Genomic DNA, 18,970 nt, shown 5'->3' on the forward strand with positions numbered 1-18,970 from the left:
AAATAAAATTTACGAGAAAATCAGGACTTATATCTTCTTTCCTCAATAATTCTATTTTGAATTGTTGAGGTTAAGGTTCTTTTTCCAAAAGTAATTTGACGAAAAAATAGCGAGGAGAGAGAAAACTTAAAATAGGTTAAAGATTTAATTTCACAGAGGCATGAATTTCATTAATATAAACCTAAGCTATTTATATAAAAAAAAATAGACATATACTAAACCTGATATGTTTTTGAATGCACAAAGGACTAAAATCAATAAGCATATGTATAGTTAAGGGATTAAAACTGCTAATTATAATTAAAAAATCAAATCTGATCAAATTTTAAATAGTTAAAATGACTAAATTCGATAAGTATATTTTAAGTGCTACATCTACTCCAAAATAGTTGGGGAGCATTTATGACATTTTCTAGATTCAGCATAATAAAGAACCAACACTCATTTCACAATTCATAAAATCCTAAACCTTTTCTTCCCCAGGTGGTAGAGAAGAGACTAGAGAGAGAGAGTGAAAATGACAGCGTTGTTGAGGAAGCTAGCCAAGGCTGCACCCGTAGCATTTCGAGGCGATTCCAAGTCAAATTTTGCTGATCCTCGCTTCCCCTTTGGAGCTATTGCAGCCGTTGCTGGATGCGTCTCTTATTATTACTGCCATTCTTCTGCGAATTTGGTATTCTTCACATCTATATTTCATTTCATTTTAACGTGTTGTGATCTGAGCGTCTATTTTCTACTTAAACGTAATGTGTTTTTATTTTATGGATGTTTCAGGACAGTTTTCGTTGTGGAGTTCTCCCGATTTTATTTATGCCCAATTGTTGTGTCAGATCTTTTCCTGTTTTCGCTGATTTTTATCTTCATGATGATTTGATACTTCTGTTTATTTATGTGATTGGCAGACTATCTTCTTTTGTCACTATTAACACAATAATTGCCCTAGTGAGGGGTAAGCTCACAATGTATGATGTATGGATTAGATGTGTGTCACGAGTTCGAACCCTGCAACTCACAAAAGGCTAGTATTAATGTGGAGAAGGGTAGAAGAACAGACTCATTTTACATTGAGTTTCAAACTGTTCTCCAACAGGTCCTCGGGATTTCCTTGTTATAAAAAAATATTACTACTTGATAGAGTACATTGAGAAGAGAATAAGCTTCACTTTTCAAAGTTGAAAGATGTGACTCATATGGATAATAATATATCTATGTTGCTCGGACTCTACCCTTAAGAACTGAGATGGGAGTTGAAACCCCATCAAACATCTTCTATTCCTTTCTATCCAAACAGAACAAACATTCAGCTAGGGAACATTCCCCAGCCTCTGTTTGTAATTGTTCTGGAATAATAATAGTAGATTTCTTGTCTCCGACCCAGGTGATTACTCTAATGTATCTGCCATTACATTGTAGTTTTGGTACATCGTATACAAATAAGCTTGGATCTGCCTCCCCTGTTTCCTGAATATTTTCCCTGAACAGCGGGAAGCCTGAAGGATCATCTGTTTGCATATCCATCTGATATTTTCCTCATCAACCTTTAATTCTTCTCGTGAATGTGATACCTCGCTCGAACCATAGGAACCATCTGTCACTATCTTCACTGTTATCTATTAACTCGAAAGATTTGCCTCCTGAATGAAAGAGAGTCCCCCCTCCCNCCCCCCCCCCCACACACACACACATCTGAACACAAGAAAGAAATAAAGAGAAGTGATTTCTGGTGATCAGAAGGACTACCAGAGTCAGACCACTAATTCAAAAGCAACTTTAGTGCGTTGCTTTGAAACTAGTGCCTGAGAGCATTTTCCCTTCCGCCTTAATTGATTCGGAAATGAAAGTTAAATCATTAGATTCTCCTAGTTTTACGCCTTTAGATTATTTGTTTCTCATTTTCCTTTCGTGAATAGATGTTGAACCATCATGTTATTGCTCATTAGATACTGGATGATGTTTCTTTATGATTTTTATTTTTGTGACTTCAGAGTGCCTACATTAATTGATTAATTTTAGAAATTTTGGCATCTTCAAGGTTAGCTGTTCTACTGTATACTTCATTCATTAGAAAGCTGAAAATTTTCCAATATACAGGTGTACTTGGAGCAAATCAATGAAGATTCTGGTAAAAAAGTTGGTTAGTTTTTCTATTCATGCCTCTCTGAAGCTTATGCTTTTGTCAAGAGATTCATAGAGTTGGTTGGAACACCAACTCAATCAAAACTCTCTTTCTGTTTAAGCCAACAATGTTGATTTTGATTTAGGGTCTGTGATATAAGTTTTCTGTGGATGCAGTTGTGGATGCAGTTATGTGGGAAGTTGAAAATGCGGGCTTTCATTTTCATAGACTTTGATGTATGAATTATAAGTCCTATCATTTGAAATGAGTTAATGAAGGAAAACCAGAGATAAGATATAAAAATTTCTTTGGGTGTAACAGGTTGAAGGAATGACTTGTATATACTTTTGTCTGAGAATTTGCATGGTTTCTCTGCTTATAAGCTAATTTATTGATATATGTGAGTTCTTCTATTTCATGAATCTGTGTATATTCCCTCTCCCGTTTAGACTTCTCTTTGAGTTCATGCTTTTTGATGTCCATTTTAAGTGCTTCAGTAACATGAGAACATTGGAAGATTTGTTTAATTGTAACAGTTGTTAAAGTTAAAATAAGGAACTAACTCAATTTTACTGTTGCCTCCTTCATTTTCAGCTCTAAATCCTGATAAATGGATTGAATTTAAGCTGCAAGATCGAGCTCCAGTTAGCCACAATAGTCATCTATTCAGGTTATTTTTTTCTTTCTTTGTTATTTTATAATTATGGCTTTAACGCTTTAGTAGTGACACTACTCATTCAATGATGACCCTCCCTGTGAACTAAACCTGGCCTGTTTGGTTTGAAAATTCTGTCGGCAAGTTGAGTTTATTCTACCACTGTTACTATTGGATCAGTGGTCTTACACCGATTACCTCATAGAAAATAAAACTTTCTAGCCCATTTGTATCTACCGAAGGTGGTTGAATGTGTGGAGTTCAGCTTTTGGAAATAGAATTGATAAGGTAATTCTGCCTCTGAAGTTCTGGTACATATAACTCAATGAAATGATGTTTTAGATTGGCTCTGGGTTGCTGACGTTAATTATAAACTAGATCCTGACTCATAGAAATGCATGGTAACCAGGTGGTGGATATATATTTTTGCTAAGTTTCGCTGACTCTTCAATTTTGATGCCGCACCTGTATCGGATTCTCCAATTTGAAGAGTCTAAGCAACATAATATTTATGGCAACGGGTGTAGGCAGTACTAGTAATCATATAAACATCATTAAAACCAATGTTGCTTATATATGAAATAAAATAAAAATGTCAGTTTCAAAAATTGATATCTGTATGTCCTATGTTGAGCAGGAAATATATTATAAGTGATTGAAATTGTCACTCTATAATTTTGATAAGCATAGAGGGCTTTAAATAGCCAACTAAAAAACAAAAAATCTGCATATTTTAAAATTCAAAAACCTAAAATATCTCAACTGATCTTATCTAACTAATTTGAATGAATTTAAACAAAGACTCCTCCTACAACTAAACTACTTATTATTAGGGTAAATCAAGAGTAACAGAAGCAATTTTCAACACTCCTTTGCTTTATTTGCTGCAATTTATAAAAGAATTGTTTCTCTTCAACTTCTACTTTGGCTGTTGATGATGAATTCTTTTTGACTGTTTTTGAACTTGCACACTTTTCTTTTCTCTTTTTGAAACTGGTATATGTGTATTACTCAGCATTAAGGACATGCTGGACACCATCAAAAAGTATTAGATAAAAAAAACAGCAACTAGAAAACAAGATACTTACAGAGATCTTAATAAATCTACAAACTGATCTATATCCTCTAAACCTACTTCTTTACACCAAAAGAAGAAAGATATTATACAATTCCATGACTCTAAACACACTTTTCTTAACATGACTCTTTCTTCTTTTTTCTTTTGGTTTTGTTCACAAAAATCCTCAATAACCTTATCTTGTTTGAAAGTTTTTCTGAAAGTGTTTTAATCTGGACAATTATATGATTTGCAAAAAATTGTTGGAAGAATTTTTTTTTCATCACAACATCCTATAAATCGTAGGTGTCGGGATATGATTTCAATTTTGGTGACCAAATTTGATAGTTCTCATCAGTGAAAATTAATGAGGCATTCAGAAAGAGATCACTGCTTGGCATGTTTGAGAAATAAGTTAAAAATTAATATTTGTTAAATAGGTTAAAAACTGGTATTGGTTAAAAATAGTTTGAAGATGGTTCTTTAGATGAATTCATAGATGCGGTAAGACTAATGAGACTCTTGATACTGCTGTTGTTTTTCAAAGATGTTGGAGCAGCAAAAATGATGTGATTGAAATTATCTTTGTAGAATTTTATTAAGCATAGAGGGCTTTAAATAGCCAACTTAAAATAAAAGATCTGCATATTTTAAAATTCAAAACCTAAAATATCTCAACTAATCTTTTCTAACTGAATTTGAATTTAAACAAAGACGACTCCTACAACTAAACTATTTATTACTCTGGTAAATCAGCAGTAACAAGCAATTTTTAACATCCTATTCAACTTATCTAGTTAAACTCTTTTCAAAAGAAGTTCTCAGATGTCTTGTTGTGATTCTGATACATGGATTTACATTTCTCCCACTGGTATTTTGATCCTCTATGACCAGAAGATTCATTTGACGAAACAACTTGGAATGGCAAAGCTTGAATGTAACAAGACTACACAAAAAGATGGAACAAAATCTTTAGCATGAGGAACACCACAATTATGATAGTGTGAAGCAATGTTTTAAGCTTCTTTGCAATAAATGTTTATGTTGTTCAAGTGGCATATAACATGGCCATACTGTTTTGCTCATGGTTCTTTCTTCCTTCGACTAACAAATACTTACTATGTGAAATGTTGTGGAGAGTCGGAGGTATTTTCTTAAAGGGAGATAAAATAAATGTCCAATTTAATTAGACAAAGTTTACATGAGCTCTTTACGCATTGGGTTGTGATTCAAGAAAGTTTAAAAGAGAAGCAACAAAACAAACAAATATCTGGTGACATTTAAGCTAGCTTATTGACATCCATAAAAGATATACTAATAGCATAATATGATAAAATCTAAAATACGCATTGGACGACACATGAATTTCTTCCTCAACTCAATTTATCTTTCACATATTAAAAAATTACCTTAGATAAGTCCTACTTCCTCTGTTACAACTCTTAATCCTAATACCTTTCTGGAAATAACTTCAATGGTAAAAGGCTTATAGATTCATCAACACTAGAGTAACTTCCGTCTATTGTAATTCCATCTCTAACTTTTGAACTATGAGCGGAGGGACTGAGAGCAAATGCAGTGATGCTCTTATGTTCGTTGCTATAAGAGAGTATTTAAGGAGTTGGAATGGATATCTGATCAATATAGACCAACTTCATTTGAACAATTTGACGAAAAATCAGATTCCAAAGTGGAAATTATATTTGATGACGACCACTCAATAGTAGACAATTAAGCCCATTGGTGATAGAGTTGGTTCTGACAGCTTCTTCTATATATCTACATGAACCCTCACTCTTTAACCGTATGACTTTCAATCTGATCTTTGTTTGAATCATTTTGCAACTGAAATATTATCATGTAATAACTGAAGCACCTTGTTTTGATGGGTTCAAGGGCTCTTATACTGCTCTCATGTTCCAGTTGTCCATCTCTCACAAAAGATATACAGAGATGAAATGATAGAGAGCAAGAGTTTGGCATCACTAAATATAGGATTATAAACATATCAAGAATTAGGTCTCTCCTTTTAGCTCTGTTGCCTCCATTCACTACTATTTTGAGATGCTTCATGTTTAGTGGGTTTGATCTTTTTATCTATAAATATAACTTTTAGTATTCCATTTGAATATCCCAAAGTAAACAACTAAATGAATGTAGATTCTAATTCAAAGAGTACTAAATGTTTGCAAGAAAACAAAACATTAAGTAGTTATTATTATAATTAATATTAGTGAAAAATACTTAGCAACATTATGAGACAAATAATATTCATCATGTGTTGATGGAATAATGTATATATAATGAAAGGGTATTAAGGTCACTTAACATTTTAAGGGCAATTTGGTCAACTTTAATATTCCTTTCTAGTCTTTTTTTGGATTTATGGGAGGGGGATTACTATAATTAATATTTAGACCATGCTAGTGCTTTGGTTAGAAAAATAAAACCTCTGCTTTGGTTTCCATTGCTTGTCTCTGCTGCTTTGGAGATAAGTGGATTTCTATGTAATTTTGCTTTCGTTTCCATTTGTTGTGTTAGTTACTAAATAGATCATTTTGGACTTCTATGTTAGAATTGGGTAGACTTTGCACTGCAGTTATTAATAAAGTTCTCCTGTATCCAATTTAGATGGTAGTTAGACTTAAGCCTCCAAAGTTGAGTCTGTTATTTGGTTATATTACTAAGAATCCCCTTTTAAGTTTTGTAATTTTCAGGTATACAGAGAGCAGTCAATGCTGCATTGTTTGATTACGATATTGATCTATTCTTTCTTTCCTCCAATATTTTAGGTTTTCATTTGATCCTTCTTCAAAGTTAGGTCTTGATATTGCATCTTGCATTCTTACGAGGTAAGTTCCATTATATTTAAATATCATTTCCATCGTGTGCTTGTAACGTAAGAAAGTTTGGAAGCTGTGTTACAAGAATTGTGAGAATATAGGCTTCATCAAAAGAATTATGAGAATATGGTTTCTTATCATTACTCTGACATTCTATCATACTGATACACTTTTTCATTTAGGGCACCAATGGGTGAAAATGCTGAAGGAAAACCAAAATATGCCATTCGGCCGTAAGTTTCACTTTTATAATTTCTCTTTCTTAGCCTTTTTCCTTTTCATGTTTAGTTCTTGTTAGCATCTTGTGAATATGGTTAGGATCTTGTAATAGTATACATCAGTTAGGATCATTTAGATTGTTGCTCTTCCGGTAATTATGATGTAATTAGAACATGTGGACGTCAACACACAAGTGTATGACCTAGTGGTAAATGAAATGAGTTGAGCACCATGAGTTTTTAGCCTTTAGGTTCAAATCCCTGCAGAGACAAAACACTAAGTGATCTCTTCCCATTTTTGCTAGCATTGGTGGATAGAGTAAACTGGTTCTTGTTGCTGGTGGTAGGTATCCCGTGGAATTAGTCGAGGTGCGCGCAAGCTGGCCCTCACACCACAGTATCAGGAAAAAAGAACATGTGGACGCCACTATTTAAACCGTAATAATTTTTGAGGGAAAAGTCAAGCAGTTTTTTCTAACATTTTCTCTTCTTTTCACAGTTCTACTATTTTATCCATTTGAATGCTAATTAACTTCTTTTTAGCTGTATGAACTTAAAACCGTCTTTACTTCCTTACATTTTTATATGGATAATAACTTTAATTACCAAAATTATACCTTTTCTCTAATAAAAAGTGAAAAAGGTTACATCTTTGATTGGGAGAGGAAGTAACTCTGTTCAGATAATATGCTTTCCACTTAATCTTTCTATGGCAATAGTGTCTAGGCTAGCTTGCCTGCACCTACACTGTTTCACTGATTATCTACTACCTTATACCCATAGATGTACTGGGTGACTTTTACCACCAAGGGTTAGACAAATAGGAAAAATTCACCAAGCCTTCTTTCCATCTGCTGGGATTTGAATCTTGGTCTTCCATGATCAATTCCTTTTTTGTTGACTTCTAAGCCACCACCCTTGTGTATTATGAATTTCAAGTTAATTAAAACCAAAAAGAAACATCCATATGCTTTTCCCCTACTCCATTATCTCCTCTTTTGTGTACCTACTTTCCATAGTAATCCGTGTCAAGAGAATTCATCTCTTCTCCTGAATGGGCAAAATCATCTCTTGAATGCCCCTTCATATTTTTGGAATATTACAAGATGCTCTAAATTGAGCAGTACTAAATCTCCTGAAGTATGTTCCTGTTTTCAGTTATACTCCTATATCTGATCCAGAAGCCAAGGGATACTTTGATTTGTTAATTAAGGTATGCTTTTAGTTTTTCTACGTTAGTTTACCTCACTGTTGATCTAACTGGCAAAACATGCTCATTAACTTGCATTTCTTTTACAATGTTTTTTGGAAACTTTGTAAATATTGTAGGTTTATCCAGAAGGGAAAATGAGCCAGCATTTTGCTAGACTAAAACCGGGCGATGTACTTGAAGTAAAAGGGTCTGTGATACAACTTAGTACATTCTAGCAGAGATCTTTCTTTTGTTACTTTATTGTTCTTTGTAGTTTACAAGTCAATAATGGCGTTTAATTTGTGCAGGCCCATTGAGAAATTGCGTTACAGTTCAAACATGAAGAAACATATAGGCATGGTAAGAGCTTGCATCTAAGTGTTCTCTGTGACACTGCTATTTAAAAAGAGTACAATATGATCAGGTTGAAACTCTTAATTCATGGTAAAATTAGGAAGTTATGTAGATATAACTCACTTTGCTGGGATGAATTTTGTGCAAGCAGAGTACTTGGCAGATTTAGTGCTTTCAATTGGATAACACTCATTTCTGCTGTTTCCTCCCCTTCATTATGCTTGTTAACAAAGGCAAAACACCAAAGAAATACTGTACTTCATAAAAGTTGAAAGTGGTGGAAGGCATATTGTTCATGTTCATATTCTGCCCAGCTTTGAATAAATGGCATCATTTAGGCCACATTCATTAAAAATGATGTCATCAAAACATAGAACTCATGCTGATTACAAGAGATGTGAAACTTGTGAAGAAGAGGAATTAATCTTCCATACAAACAGAAAAACGTAACTGTGAATATAAAACCCAAAAAATAAAAAAGAAACAGAAGCTTTTATATTGGTTAGATCGTATTGATTTATGTGCTTGGTGCAACTACGGTACATGTACACCAAGTTAATCTGCTCATAGTTGTTAACTGGTGATGTTACTTTATTAGGGGTGTCAAATGGATGTATTGGGCTAAATTTGGCATGGTCAAATGGTCTTAAGTTAATAAATGGGCTGGTCAATAACCCGCCCTAAGGTTACTTGGGTTGAAATGGGCCGAACAATGGGTCGTAATCCATTGTGCTTTTTAATTTCTTTGTTTGTTTTCTTGTTATTTGCTTAATATCTTTTCCCCCCTTTATTATGGCTTTATATAACATATGAAACAAAAGAACAATCTATAAAAATGTTGACAGATTCCTCATCAGTTGATCAAGGCTATGTATCTGCCCAATGTTTGGATCAGCTGAATTGAGCGGGTCACAATGGGCTAAGCTAATAAATTAGTGGGTCATTAACCCGCCCAAAGTTGGGCGGGTTGGGTAGATCATGTCTTTAAGGGCTAATTTTGTTATCACTATACCTTATTAACAAATTGAGCTGTTGATGAGAATTGAGAAAAAACAATTCCTGCTGATAATAACCTTTTATCTTTTTTGACAACGGGGTGCTTGTAAGAACCTGTTCTAAAGAACTATTTGTTAAGTCTAGTTATACGCTGCTTGTAGATAACAGAACTCAACTTTACCTGTGAATCATCATGTTTGATGACTTGACAATATCCAGAAATCTAGGATCTCTGCTTGATAAGGCTCTTGTTATGAATATGAGCATTAAGGTTCTTTTGATTGAAATATGTAGGTGTTATTTAGCTTTATCAGATTTCGGTTACCTAGTACAGTTTACTTACAATTCTCAGTAGATATTTCTATCAGATATCGATTAGGGCGGAATTGTTCTGTGCATCTATTCATGTGTATTTGGTCTTAAATATAATAGAATTGAAACTCATTCTTCCAATGACAGATTGCGGGGGGCAGTGGCATCACTCCTATGCTCCAGGTGATAGAGGCCATTCTTAAAAACCCCGATGATAATACTCAGGTATTGATTTGATCCAATATTTTTGTGCTGTGTCATCCACAACCACAAGTCAGTATGGTAGGGTTATGCATCACTTTGGAACTTACCCAAGTGAATCAACCGGATTGAAAGTCTTTCAGTTTCTGTTGTATTTTTCACTTTCAAGATTTTGATTTTTCGGGTTCTAATTTGAGAAGAACATTAGCTTTACAAAAACATTCCTATTTATATATTCTAAATAATTATTAGATCTACCATTTAAATATTGTAATTAAGTAGTGTGAAGGTGGGGCAGTTAATTTCTACAAATTTTAGGCAAATAAAGTTTGTAATATGAAGCAATCAATTATGTCCAAAGAGGCCAAACTGAAAAGTAATCGATACTATATCGGGTCAGTAATCTATTGAGTGACCTTATTAAATTGAACTCGATTAATTGAAAGCCAACTGAACTGACCAAATCTAACTTAACTGACCAAAATCGACCCAGCAGGCAAAATGTACTTTGCTGGAAGCATTTGCCCCTGATGTGTCTTAGCTAGTTTTCCTTTAATAACATGTAAACGAACACTCATGGACCTTTTTTTACTTTTCAGATCTCATTGGTTTATGCTAATTTATCACCTGATGACATACTGCTAAAGAAGAAACTAGATGTACTTGCAGACACCCATCCGAATCTCAAGGTAGTTGCAAAGTTTGATACAAAATATTGTTCTTCTACCCTCTCTTTCCTGATTAAACAAACATGTGCTCTATGGAATATCCAGGTATTTTACACTGTAGATAATCCAACCAATGATTGGAGAGGCGGCATAGGTTACGTATCAAAGGACATGATTGTGAAAGGATTACCTCCGCCTGGTGATGATACACTTATTCTTGTAAGTTTTCTGAAAGAGGTTAAATTGTCAGTGCCTCTAAGGCCAAGCTGTTCAATTTCTTGTATGACATTTTCATGCTTAGACATTTGCTTTTTTGCTATCTGGTCAAGGACAACGTACTGATTGAACAAGTTTTTTTCTTTAACATTGAGAACACAATTGATTGCACCCTAACTGGCTATTATGGACTTGGAAGCTTTCTTCTAATCATCAACTATGTTTCTTGGACTAAGACTGGGCACCGGACCGGAATGGTTTAACCGGGTTGTTGACCGGTACCGGGATTAATCGGACCGAAATTATAGGGATGGAAACTCGGTTCCGGCCCGTCCCACTATATACCGGGATAGAACCGGAACGGACCGGAATGGACCGTTAGGGATAAACGGGGCGACACATATAGCTATTTCAAAAAATAATAATTTTTTTTGAGTTATTTTGAATTACGAAAATATGAATGTTTTTTTATTTTTCTAAGTTTAATAGTTTATAAAGTATTTAAGTTTTGAAATTTATGATGTTTATTTGTAATTTTACTTAAGTTTATTTTTAAGATATTTTTTAAAAAAATTTACTTATAGTTTGTAAGTTGAGTTTAATAAAGTTTTTTAGTTTTTGAGTTTATATTATAAGTTTTCAAGATTTGAATCTTTTGAAGTTTATATGTTATAAGTTATAAGTTATAACTTGTAACTTAAATACTTAAGTTTGTAATTTGTTAAATTTATAAATTTTAAAGTTTTTTAGATTTATATTATTTGAAGTTGATGAATTAAGTTTGTAATTTTAAAAAATTAAATAAACAAAAAAGAAATGTTCATAAAAGTATAAAACAATGACAAAAATTAAAAAAACCAATCCAATTTCACGGACCAGAATCGGGATGAACATACCAGTACCAAATCATGATACCGTCCCGTTCCGAGTACCGGTTCAATGTATCCCATTCCGTCTTGAACACTACTGGACCGGAATGGTATCGGTACAACCCGGTCTGGTGCCCAGCCTTATCTTGGACTATCCCAAAATTCTTGCCGCACCTGTGTCAGATTCTTCAAAATGCAGTACTTTTGGAGTATCTGACATACCCCGGTTGACATTTTTGAAGGGTCTGCGCAACATAGATCATCAAGAACTTGGGAGTGCATTAAAGGAGCATTGAACAAAGCTTTCAAAAGTCATTAACATGCTTAAATGGATATATACAATGAGTAGACCAAGAATTAAGAGAATAAATATGCACAAAGGAGTAAAGTAGGTTGCCAAAGGAGAAGACGACGACCACACAAGAGCCTTGACTTTTCGCATCATCTTCTTGAATTCTATTTATGTCTAGGTTTGGCTTTGGGGGGAAATTTGGGTAATTTCTGTAGACCCCAATGTAACCCTTACTATACATAGTCGTTTGGTTTTAGTTCATTACCTTTTGGGATGATTTTGTTGATGAAGATCTTGTATGAGTTATGGAGACAGACTTTGGAGTCTTAAAGAGTTCAGGTTGAGTTGAACAAGACAGTATTTGGAGTGTAAATTCAGTAGTGTGACGCATGAGGCAGGCGTGGAAGTGATACTTGATACACAAATTCTCGCCAAGAGAGAAAGATTTTAGTATCTGGGCTCCTTGATCCAAGGAAATGGGGAGATTTGATGATGTCACAGATCATATTGGTGCAACATGGATGAAATGGGGGCTTGCATCCGACATCTTGTGTGACAAGAGAGTACCATCAAAACTTAAAAGGTAAGTTCTATAGAGTGGTGGTTGAATCGGTTTTGTTGTGTGGGGCGGAATCTTGGCTAGTGGCGGATATCCTCCTAATCCTATCGCTCCTAGTCAAGCACAAGTGTATCAAACGTTAGACCTATGAAATAGCAATTCAACCTAAGGGAGAAGAAATGTTGAACTCATACTTGAATTATTTGAAAAATTCAAGAGAGGTTCAATAGAAAACATAAGAATTTTCTCATAATTCACAAAGTTTTCATCAACATCTTTCATAGACTAATGAGCTAAGACCTTAAGAAAATTATATATGCTAAGGGTTATATTTGGTTGTACACATATGCCTCAAAGCTAAAACTAGACCCACTAGATGAATTCAAGAAGATGGTGTGATCAACCAAGACTCTTGTTTGATATGCGTACACTCTACCCTCCCTAGACACCATTTAGTGGAATTTCACTGGGTATGTTGTTGTATGGACATTGGAAGTATAGTCCCATGCTAAGTTGCACGGACTCTTCATTTTCGGAGGCGAACCCGTCTCGACGCGACACCGGGACGGATGCGGGGTGTCGGATTCAGTCAATCCGATTCGGACACTTTGACCGGAGTTGAGAAAAAAATTGTCGGCAACGTCTTCAGATCTGGAGGAGGTGGAGCTGGCGAAGCTTCTTGAAAAAGTATAGAGGAGAAGCTTGAAAAAGTACAGAGGATTCAAGCACAGAGGAGGAAGAGGTGTTTTTTGTTGAAAAAGTACAGAGCTTTTTCTTGAAAAAGAACTCAGAGACGAAGGGTTTCTTTAAAAAAAAAGAACTACTGTGATTAATTAGTAAATAAAAGATGCCACAGCTGTGTACAATTGGGTCGGCAGAATACTGACTTCATTAATTAACCAAATTAATTGAATAATCACTAAATATTCTCTCTTCTTTTAACAGTTACACTCCTTTCATATTGTATGCAATTGTACCAAAATATGTAATTAATCATTATATATATTTCACAAATTTTTTTAGTGGTATTTTATGCAGTTTTTTTTTTATATATATATATATATATAACATCCTTTTAGCCGAATCCCTGCACCCGTATCCATACTCGGATTTGTACCCCCGAATCTTAAAATTTAGATTTTGCTGAATCCGACTCTTGGATTCGCATCTGTCTTGGATACCTGCACTTGAGTCCGAGCTGTACCATTGGTGTAGTGCTGTCTATAAAATGTTAACTTTCTAAAAAAAAAAAAAGAAATATAATATAGCTAGTTTAAATTGGTAATTGCATTCAGGTGTCATTAAATTATGTACATTATTAGTTTAAATTAGAACTCAAATTCAAATGAGGTTAACTTAAAAATTGAACATAGAATAGAACTTTGAGGCAGAAAAAAAAAGAAGCAACAATTAATTCAGAAAAAATTGTATGATATTTAGTCTCATTGATTTTAATTCCTATTTTTTTTTACACTTTGCACCACCCATATAGTAGCTTATATAACGATATGCATAAAAATGAATTAATGAAGTACAAAATTATAAATTTATTAAATTAACTAATAATTATTAAATTGACATATTGCTAATTTATTTAAGCTTAATGGATGATATTTTATTTTAAAATAATCATTATATGACTAGAGCAAGCCAACTGAGCTGAATCAAGCCTAAGCTTGATCAGAGCGAGCTTTTGACCAAACCGAGCCAAGTCGAGTCAAATTTTGACGTAAGCTGAGATGAGCCAAACCCCAAGTTGGCTCGATTTGTTGCCAAGCCTAGCAATGAAGGTGAAATAGAGGAAGAGAATTAGAAGCAGAAGCTTTATTGTACAGGGCAGCGGAGTGAATGCTGAGGTGCATCGACTAATACCATTTGTCATGATTGCACCTCAACAGGGCTAAACTTACAGAAGAGATGGAGAAGAGTAAGAAGGGATTTGGCAAAGAAGAATGAAGAGAAAATAGATATTTCATTCATTTTGTTGTACTCCCAGTGATACTAATTACAGATTATATAGAACATAGAATTCTATGGAAAGGACTCGTGCAATTAACATTCTGACATCAGTAATATCTAACTACTAAAACAGGGTGCTGATGCAAAGAAGAAATAAAGGTTGAACTAAACTGTATGTTCAAAAACTAATTTGGTGGCTTGATTGTTATAACAGAAATCACATGCAACACTCAAGGTACTCCAGTATATGTGGTAACTTGAATAACTGTAGCTGGTAGTTGGTTTAGTATTGTAGCATTTTGCTGTTCATGATAATTGCGGGGTGGGGTTGGGGACTGCTATTGAATAGTTGGTGGCGTTGAGTAACTGGATTAGGACAAACAATATGTGGTACACTACAAGAATAATGCAGTGCAAGAAGGATTACTGATTTTCTGAATTTGTTTTGAAATGACTCGAGATTTATCATGGGAATAATTGGAACTTTCTGTTGATCTCCCAGGTATGTGGCCCTCCTGGGATGATAAGACATTTATCTGGGGAAAAGCCAAATCCTCGTGAGCAAGGCGAGGTACATTATTCCATAGAGTGAAAAGAATTTAATTTTCTGTTTGTTAGTATTCTGTGGTTGCCTCTAATGATATTTATGTTTACTTTGTCACAGCTAACGGGACTACTCAAGGATGTGGGCTTTACAGAGAACATGGTTTACAAATTTTAATCAGTTTGTTAACTCTGTGTTCCCTTACCTTTCATTGAATAAAAGGCTTGTTTTGAAGAAGCACAATACTACAACATAAAGCAAGGCTTTGGATGAGTCTTCATGAAGTTTTCCGTATGTCCTTGTATAGATTGTGTGAAGTGAGAAATTTTTTGGAACTTCTAGAAAATACTCGTCTTGGGAAAAAATGAAAAACTTGATATCTGTCCACACTTGTTGACCTAGTAGTAACTGAATTTTGCGGAGGTAAGTTTCTCTTTTATATTATTTATATTGCAACATGTGGACAGAAAGCAATATGGTACTGTTTTATGTTCCAACAAACCGTCTTATTGATACTGTATGATCATATTATGCTCTTTCATTTTCTGTTGTTTTGGGTTTGAAAAGCTGCTGAAAGGAACAAATGGGTGGACTTAAAGTACCAGATTGATGTTTTCTGTATTGACGCAAGCTGTTTTTTTTTCCTGTCATCAAGATACTTCATCGAGTTCATCTCACTAGTAGTGTTAGATAAGGGAAGTAGACTAGCGGGAGCAGTTACAAAAGTAGAAACATGTGTAAACAAAAGAGTTCTATCTTGGTGGTCCTAGTTTATTAGCTTCAGCAATGTCTACTACATTCGTTGGTGGTTGATAAAAACTTCTAGTGCGACTCTAGTGTGTTGTACAGATTCCACTCCATAATGAGGAGAAAAAGTCCAAAATAATCCTTTATATTTGAGTTTACGTTCAAAATCTTCTTTCTACATGGAGCACTAATAATCCTTCATGTTTATGGTTCGTCTTCAATCTTTTAGTTTGTTCGATTTCACATGTGACAAGATTAAATTCTTTTCTTGCAATGTCATTTGTTTTCATTAGATTGATTTAGTTCGAAAAATAAACAAAGATTTTGATTTAGCTACGATGATGTTTGGACTGAACAAGACAATGATCAATCTTCTTTTCACCTTTCTCTCATGAATTTATTGTTTCTACTTAACATAGAGGAAGGTGACTAAACATTCCACTAAGTTATGGATAAAATAAATATTAAAAAAAGGAACTTTCACATATAGCCACTCAAAAATAGCCTAATTACTCTTCATAGCTACAGTTTGATAATTACAATTTGTAACTACATGTTATAGGGAGGAGAGAGGCGAGTGAGACTGGGAGAGAGAGGGAAAAGAGTCGGAGAAAGGTGAATTGTATATGTATATCGGTTAGATAATTGTATATTATACATATGTATTTGTATATATGGCAAGCGAGATTGGGAGGGGGAGGAGAGAGGTGAGTGAGAGAGGGCAGAGAGTGGGAGAGAAGTGAATTGTATATGCATAACGGTTAGATAATTGTACATTATACATATGCATTTGTATATATGACAAGCGAGATTGGGAGAAGGAGGAGAGAGGCGAGCGAGAGAAGGCAGAGAGTGGGAGAGAGATGAATTGTATATGTATATCGGTTAGATAATTGTATATTATACATATGTATTTGTATATTCTGGCGAATTATACATATACAAACGTGGCTAATTATACAAACTCAAAGTCAGCCCACGTAATTAATGTATAATGTTAGTCGCGAGTGATAATTATAGCAAACTATAGCTATGATGAGTAATTAAGTAGTATAAGTTTACTTAACCACAAATTTTCTCTATTAAAAATAGGCTAAAACTTGGGGGATATTAAAGGGAAAAAGGACAAGTATACCTCCCGAACTATCGTAAATGGTATGTAGATACCTCCATCAAACTTTTGGGACATTGGTGCCCCTGCCGTCTAAAAACTAGATCATATATGCCCTTCACTGTAACAAAAGACTAAATAGGGATATGTGGCACAATCTTATCCTTCTATCAGATATTTAATAAATGTCAGATCGGTGAATAAGATTATGATACGTGTATGTCTGTTAGTATAAAGGGTATATATGCTCTAGTTTTTGGACGACAGGGACACCAATGTCCCAAAAGTATGACGGAGGGTATCTGCATACCATTTATGATAATTCAGGGGTATATTTTTTTTTCCATAAAATAATAGTGATTGAGGAAGGAAAAAAGGACAAATATACCCCCGAATTTTCGTAAATGGTATGCGTATACCCTTCTTTATACTTTTAGGACGTCAGTATCCTTGTCGTCCAAATTTTGAAGCATATATACCCTTTAAGTTAACGGTGGTACACGTGTCTCGATCTTAATCATTGACTTGATATTTGTTAAATTTCTACACAAAATTAAAAAAGTCCACCCGAATTAATCTACAAACCCGCCTAAATACATAATACTCATAACCCAAAAATATTAGGGAAAATTGTATGAAATAGCAAACTATTAATTCAAATTAAATGTTATAGCTATAGTTTATTTTAATTGTAATTCGCAACAAACATCCCCTTTTTTTGTCATCTGATTCGGTATACAATTAGCCATTTTCAGTATACAATTAACAATTTTATACATTTCGGTATAAAATATATAAAATGCGTTTGTGTTTGTATAAACCGAGAGAAAAGTGTATATACAAATACAAATACATATATTTTCGTCCTATACACTTATAATTATACAAATACAGATCTTATTATACAAATTACAATGTATAAATGCATTTATACAAAATGAACATTTTTTATAAAATTAGATGTTTGTAGCGAATTATACAAATCAAAACCTCCATATCAAACATAAAATTTGTTATGGGCGCAATTATGCAAACTATAGTTATAACATACAAATATGATTTTTATGTTTGTTATATGTAAAAGTTGCTCAAAATATTAACCCAAATCCCCAAATCAATTCACTTAATTTCCTAGGTGACATCTGCTCATGCCCCCTATCCTCGGAGAAGGTGATACGTTAATAGAAATCTCGTTGTCCGATTTTTCAACATTTTCCCAATTTGCGAATGCAATTTCCACTAACTTGCATATGCCTGTTTGTCAATGCAAAAATTGAAGCAGGGAACTAGAAATGAGTCAACAGATGAGCAGATACATGAAAATCAAGAATTAAAAAATTATAGAGAATATTCCTGTATTTCTATATCTTATATGTAATTTTTTACTCTGTTTTTCTTATAATCTCTTGAAAGAGACTTTTTTGTTCTTGTTCTCATATAAGTATTCATATGTCTTTGCCATTAATATCTTCTTCTTATTCTATTTATGTTTGATATTTACATTGAGATATCAAAAATTTGTGAAGTCTTTTGACAGATCTTCCAATGAGATTTGATCAAGTAAATGATGGTGATGAGTAAATAATTGATTTAGCTAAAAAGAAAGATTAAATGGGTCAAGGCACATGTGAGGACGTTGAGGAGAAAATGGAGGATGATTCTGGGGATGAAGATGATTGGATGGGTCTTCCTCTTCTATGAGAAAGTTGAGAAGAAATTGGAGGATTAAATGTTGATTGGGGATGAAGATGGGGAAAGATGCTGCTAAAAAGTGTTTAAGTTGCTTAATTTGAAATTAAGTGAATTGATTTGGGGATTTGGGTTAATATTTTTGGGTTCTGGTATTATGTATTGGGGCAGATTTCTAGATTAATTTAGATGGATTTTTTTAATTTTGGGCTGAAATTTAACAAATATCAGGTCCGTGGTTAAGATTGAGACACGTGTACCACCGTTAACTTAAAGGATATATATCCTCCAAAATTTGGACGGCAAGGATACTGACGTCCTAAAAATATAACAAAGGGTATATGCATACCATTTACAAAAGTTCAGGGTATA

General features: G+C 34.0%; 1 protein-coding gene across 1 annotated transcript; it reads left to right on the plus strand.

Annotated features, from left to right (window-relative positions):
- Window positions 1-502: 502 nt before the first annotated feature.
- Window positions 503-15,572, plus strand: LOC125868556 (NADH-cytochrome b5 reductase-like protein). Its single transcript, XM_049549191.1, has 13 exons — window positions 503-673; window positions 2,092-2,134; window positions 2,711-2,786; window positions 6,621-6,680; window positions 6,854-6,904; window positions 8,048-8,102; window positions 8,219-8,289; window positions 8,390-8,441; window positions 9,891-9,968; window positions 10,544-10,633; window positions 10,718-10,831; window positions 15,010-15,078; window positions 15,172-15,572. The coding sequence occupies exons 1-13, from the start codon at window positions 518-520 to the stop codon at window positions 15,226-15,228; spliced, it is 972 nt and encodes a 323-aa protein (XP_049405148.1). The 5' UTR covers window positions 503-517; the 3' UTR covers window positions 15,229-15,572.
- The last annotated feature ends 3,398 nt before the right edge of the window (window positions 15,573-18,970 follow it).

Source organism: Solanum stenotomum, chromosome 6 (genome assembly GCF_019186545.1).
Source record: "Solanum stenotomum isolate F172 chromosome 6, ASM1918654v1, whole genome shotgun sequence".
Classification (NCBI taxonomy): domain Eukaryota; kingdom Viridiplantae; phylum Streptophyta; class Magnoliopsida; order Solanales; family Solanaceae; genus Solanum; species Solanum stenotomum.